Below are 6,000 nucleotides of genomic sequence, written 5' to 3' on the forward strand. Positions count from 1 at the left end.
CCATTGTGGCTAGCATTGGATCTTTGGGAGATGGTTTGTCGCGATATGTTGATGGTTTGTTACAACCGATAGTTAAACATTTACCATCCTTTTTGAGAGACTCTACAGATCTGTTATGTGCTGCAAAAGCAGTTAAATGGCATAAGAACTATAGATGGGTTACGATGGACGTTATGTCATTATACTCCATCATTGATCATGACCAGGGTATTAAGGCTACTCCATTTTTCCTTCAGTCCTCCTCATTATCTATTTCACTTCGCACTTTTCTTTTAGATTCCATCACATTTTTATTGACTCACAATTATTTTTTATTTGAGTCACAGTTTTACTTGCAGACACAGGGTACGGCTATGGGTACCTCCTTTGCCCCATCGTATGCTAATCTTTTTACGGGTCTCTGGGAATCCACATTTATTTTTGGGTTTTTTAATCTTTTTCTGCATCATATTATTTTTTTACAAGCATTATATTGATGACCTGATTATGATTTTTGAAGGGGATTCACATTCACTGGACACTTTCATTAATACACTTAATTCCAATATGTTGAATAGTAACTTTACTTATGAACCCCATATTAATCACATTAATTATTTAGATATCACTTTATTTATTGACATTACAGGAGAAATACAGACTGACATTTATAGGAAACAAAATTCCAGAAATACCTTTCTTAAAGCGTATAGCAATCACCCCAGGTCACTCATCCGTGGTATACCCAAGGGGCAATACCTCCGCCTAAGGCGGCTTTGCTCTAACGAAGATTCTTTTCATCAACAGCCACCGAATTGGCAAACAGATTTTCTGTCAGGAGCGCAGAACAGGGGATACAGAGGAGGCTTACATGAATGCCAAACTCTGTACTCATGCTGAATTACTGTCTTAGGCTGAGCTTATAGTTGTGTGTGTGTGATTTTGTGTGATGGATTGTGTGTGTGTGTGTGTGTGTGTGTGTGTGTGTGTGTGTGTGTGTGTGTGTGTGTGTGTGTGTGTGTGTGTGTGTGTGTGTGTGTGTGTGTGTGTGTGTGTGTGATTTTGTGTGATGGATTGTGTGTGTGTGTGATTTTGTGTGATGGACTGTTTGTGCGCCGCCAACAGAATTCATGGGGCCCAGGACAAATGAAAGGAGCAGCCTCCCCCCCCCCCCCAACCCATAGCACATCTAACACGTACAGTAAATATTTTTATAGCGCGTACATTTTTCTTAACCCCCCAATACATATAAAACTATACCACACTCCCCCCAATACATCTACAAATATACCCCACTTCCCCCAATACATCTACCAATATACCCCACTCCCCCCAAAACATCTACAAATATACCCCACTCCCCCCCAATACATCTACAAATATACCCCACTTCCCCCCAATACATCTACCAATATACCCCACTTCCCCCCAATACATCTACAAATATACCCCAACCCCCAATACATATACAAATATACCCCAACCCCCAATACATCTAAAAATATACCCCACTCCTACACGAGAAGATTGAATCTATACCTGTCCCTACACGAGGGGGTGATAGAATTAAACAGCTTAATCAGCGTGAGATGTTTTGGATCCACTCACTTAATACTCTATCCCCTTTTGGGATTAATACAGAATGGGACCTAAAACATTTTCTCTAAGCTATATTATTCCTTTGCCCATTCTCAGGTTATATAATACTGAGTGTTTTTCATATACATTTGTTTCTATCATTGAGATACATATGTGTCTCTCTCTAGTCACATTTGATGAGTAGTATTGTATCCTTAATTTGGCAATTTTCTCAGTGTGGTTTATTTGCATTTTATTCATTATGTATTTTCCCCTTATCAAGATTCAAATTGTTCTTTGCTTTGGTAGTTGAGTTTACATTTATTATATGTATATTATTACGTGATTATATTTTTTTGTGTTACAGTTAATTTAATTAATCTAAGAATTTTATTCTCCACATCCTATCCACTTTTAAATTTGATGCATTTTCATTTAATTGTTATTGTCCTTATGAGTCTATTTAAGTTTATTGTTATTGTATTCTTTATTGTGTCCTTTTGCTGGATTTCTCCCCCACAGTTATACTGCCTTCTTTCCGTTGTTACATTTTCCCCGGACTGTTTTGTTCCCATGGAACATTTTTACCTGGGATACAGGTAGGCAGTGTTTCCGGCGCGGAGTGCCTATAACGTGACACTCTTTAGACTCAGGAAACCACTATGTGATAAAGCGCCCATGTTGAGAAATGCGTTGGAGGTTTCTCTTTTAACTTAGGCTGTGTCTCAATAACTCTTTTATTTTTTCTACTTTTGCCTCCAGTTCTTCTTTTCTCCAGTGCTCCCTTTTTCTTTGTTTTGAATGTGAGAGGAGAAGGAAAGAGAGGAGTCAAATATTACACCAAGGCCGCGTGCTTGGGAAATTATATGGATAGTATTTGTGACTGACAAAATATGACACAAAATGGAGCAGTTTAGTTTGTGGGTCTTATGGCAGAAGATTACATGGGCAGTGTAGTCACTGCATCCATTAGATTGTAAGCTCTCCAGGGCAGGGATTTCCGTTCCTATTGTCTGATTTTGTTTGTTGCACTTATTGCATTATAATTCCCTGTACTGTATTGTTTCTGCTGTAAAGCGCTGCGTACACTGCGGGCCTTATATAAATAAAGACATACATACATGGGCATTTACAGTATCTTTACACTATAAATTGCTGTCTGGTTTAGTTGATATTATTAACGCACTAATACTTTACTTCTCATGGGCATTTTAATGTTAATTATTTGGAGAATGTACATGTACCTTTAAATAATGCATACAGTAATAAATACAAGTTATATATGTATCAATGATTTCACTGTGAGAGCTGCTACAAATACATTTCAGGTCTTCGCGACCACCACCACAGTCATTAGGGGTCACTGGGTGTCCATGTGCCACAATTTTAAAACCCTGGGTGAAGAGAATATTTTGTTAATTAAGTATTGGTGAAATAAATTCTTCAGTGTTTTGGATTTGTAATTTGCGTTCAGTAATTTGATTTACAGATTGAAAACATTTGTTCTGTCTTTTTTGTTTACTTCTGTTAGAGATCGGCCTGAATGAGGAACAGAACTTGAGCTCTGATACATCCATAAGCTGTCTGACTCCTCGCAGCCAAGAAGTACCAAAAAACAATGATTCCTGCCACATTTTAGACACATACAAGGAATCAGTGCCACATGATGGTGAATTTACAGACCTTGTACAGCACACAGCGGAGACGGACTCTAAATATGGGTCCAGCAAAAGGTATGCGAGAGATTTAAGACGAAGCCGCGGTGCTCAGCCTTTTCTCTGTTGTCAGTGTGGCAAAAGCTTCTCACTGGACAGGGACGTGCTCACACACCTTTGTGTCCCCACTAGAGAGCAAACCTTTACATGTACAGATGGTGGGAGCAGTTTCTCACTGAAGGGGGAACTTCTTCCACACCAGATGATTCATTCTATAGTGTCTCCTTTTACTTGTACAGTGTGTGGGAAACAGTTAAGTACTAAGTGGACCCTCCTCAATCATCAGAGGATTCATACAGGAGAGAAACCATTCACATGTACAGAGTGTGGGAAACAATTCCATATTAAGAAAACCCTCCTCATGCACCAGATGACTCATACAGGAGAAAAACCATTCACATGTACAGAGTGTGGGAAACAATTTAGTATTAAGAAATACCTCCTCAGTCACCAGATGACTCATACAGGGGAGAAACCATTCACATGTGCAGAGTGTAGTAAAAGCTTTTCTCAGAAGGCGGAGCTCCTCAACCATGAGCGGATTCATACAGGGGAGAAACCATTCACATGTTCAGTGTGTGGGAAACAATTTCGTATTAAGAAAACCCTCCTCAGACACCAGATGACTCATACAGGGGAGAAACCATTCACATGTACAGAGTGTGGTAAATGCTTTACTCAGAAGACTGAGCTCCTCAAACATGAGCGGATTCATACAGGGGAGAAACCATTCACATGTACGGAGTGTGGGAAACAATTCCGTGTTAAGAAAACCTTCCTCATGCACCAGATGACTCATACAGGGGAGAAACCATTCACATGTACAGAGTGTAGTAAAAGCTTTTCTCGGAAGGCGAAGCTCCTCAACCATGAGCGGATTCATACAGGGGAGAAACCATTCACATGTGCAGAGTGTAGTAAAAGCTTTTCTCACAAGACTGATCTCCTCAACCATGAGCGGATTCATACCGGGGAGAAACCATTCACATGTACAGAGTGTGGGAAACAATTCTGTATTAAGAAAAGCCTCCTCAGACACCATATGACTCATACAGGAGTGAAACCATTCACATGTGCAGAGTGTAGTAAAAGCTTTTCTCAGAAGGCGGGGCTCCTCAACCATGAGCGGATTCATACAGGGGAGAAACCATTCACATGTACAGAGTGTGGGAAACAATTCCGTATTAAGAAAAGCCTCCTCAGACACCATATGACTCATACAGGAGAGAAACCATTCACATGTACACAGTGTATTAAAAGCTTTTCTCAGAAAACAGATCTCCTCATCCATGAGCGGATTCATACAGGGGAGAAACCATTCACATGTGCAGAGTGTAGTAAAAGCTTTTCTCAGAAGACAGATCTCCTCAAACACGAGCGGATTCATACAGGAGAGAAACCATTCACATGTACAGAGTGTGGGAAACAATTCGCAGTTAAGAGCAGTCTCCTCATACACCAGATGACTCATACAGGGGAGAAACCATTCACATGTACAGAGTGTGGGAAACAATTCGCAGTTAAGAGCCACCTCCTCAGACACCATATGACTCATACAGGGGAGAAACCATTCACATGTACAGAGTGTGGGAAACAATTCACAGTTGAGAGCCACCTCCTCAGACACCAGAGGATACATACAGGAGAGAAATGATTCACATATGCATTGTGTGGGAAAAGCTTTTCTCAAATGAGCCACCTCCTCACACACCACAGGATTCATACACGGGAGAAACCATTTCCATGTACATAGTGTGGGGAAAGCTTTTCACAGAGGATCAGCCTCCTTACACATATGAGGATTCATACATGAGATAAAATATGTGATTGTTCAAAGTAGAGTTGGGCAATATACAAGTAGCATAGTAATACTGCAGTAATAAAAATGGACGGTAACACAATACTTGCCATTACTTCTTGCCATGGCATTCCTATCAGCAGCTGCAGAGTGGGGGTGGGTCTGGCAGAGAGGCGTGGGGGGTGGGGACAGTGTCAGAGAGAGGACTGAGTGTGGGTCTGGTAGAGACAGTGGAGTGGGAGCGAGTCTGGGAGCTCCTTGACTTTCACATGCTGCAGCTATAAGGAATCCTCCTGCTGGTAATCTCACCCCTCCATATTAACCACTTCCCCTCTGCCATGCCTCTTATCCCTTCCCTTCCACCATGACTCAACCCCTTTCTCTCCTCCCCAGTATTTCTCTTGGCTCTCACCCGTGTCTCTTGACCCCCTCCTTCCCCATGCCTCACCATACCCTATTAATGTGTACAGGAGAAGGGGGGTAACACATTTTATAAATAAATAAAAATGAAATGGTGAAGGAAGGGTCTTTAGTGTTGGTGTAGTTAGTGTAAAATTTTCATTGAAACATTTTTTATTAAAATATACTAAAATGTATTTGCTTTTTTACATTTTATTAAGAATGAAATGGATTTGTATAAGAAATATGTTTCACAATAAATGACCTTGAACATTTTGAGGACTTTTTTGCTTTCTATTGGGTGTTAATATATTGCTGAATATTGTTATCACGATAAATTACTTAATACTCTTTTGGTGGGAAGTATTTTTGTTATTGTCTAACCCTAGTTCAGGGTGTTGGAAACAATTTAGTACAAAGTGTGACCTCCTATCACACCCAAGTCTTTACATGGGAGAAACCATTTGCTTGTTCAGTGTGGAAAACAATTCAGTGTTAGGGTCCCCTCTTCAAAACCCAACAAATTCATGC

At 40.4% G+C, this 6,000-nt stretch overlaps 1 protein-coding gene across 2 annotated transcripts in view; it reads left to right on the forward strand.

The window, feature by feature from the left end:
• The window catches only part of LOC142488440 (uncharacterized), a 55,182-nt gene extending 49,459 nt beyond the window's left edge, over window positions 1–5,723 (forward strand). For both annotated transcript variants that reach the window (XM_075588954.1, XM_075588956.1), the window contains exon 4: window positions 3,089–5,723. In XM_075588954.1, the coding sequence (XP_075445069.1) occupies window positions 3,089–4,926 (1,838 nt within the window). In that variant the 3' untranslated portion in view covers window positions 4,927–5,723. The remainder of the gene's footprint in view (window positions 1–3,088) is intronic.
• The last annotated feature ends 277 nt before the right edge of the window (window positions 5,724–6,000 follow it).

This window comes from Ascaphus truei, chromosome 2 (genome assembly GCF_040206685.1).
Source record: "Ascaphus truei isolate aAscTru1 chromosome 2, aAscTru1.hap1, whole genome shotgun sequence".
NCBI classification, from domain to species: domain Eukaryota; kingdom Metazoa; phylum Chordata; class Amphibia; order Anura; family Ascaphidae; genus Ascaphus; species Ascaphus truei.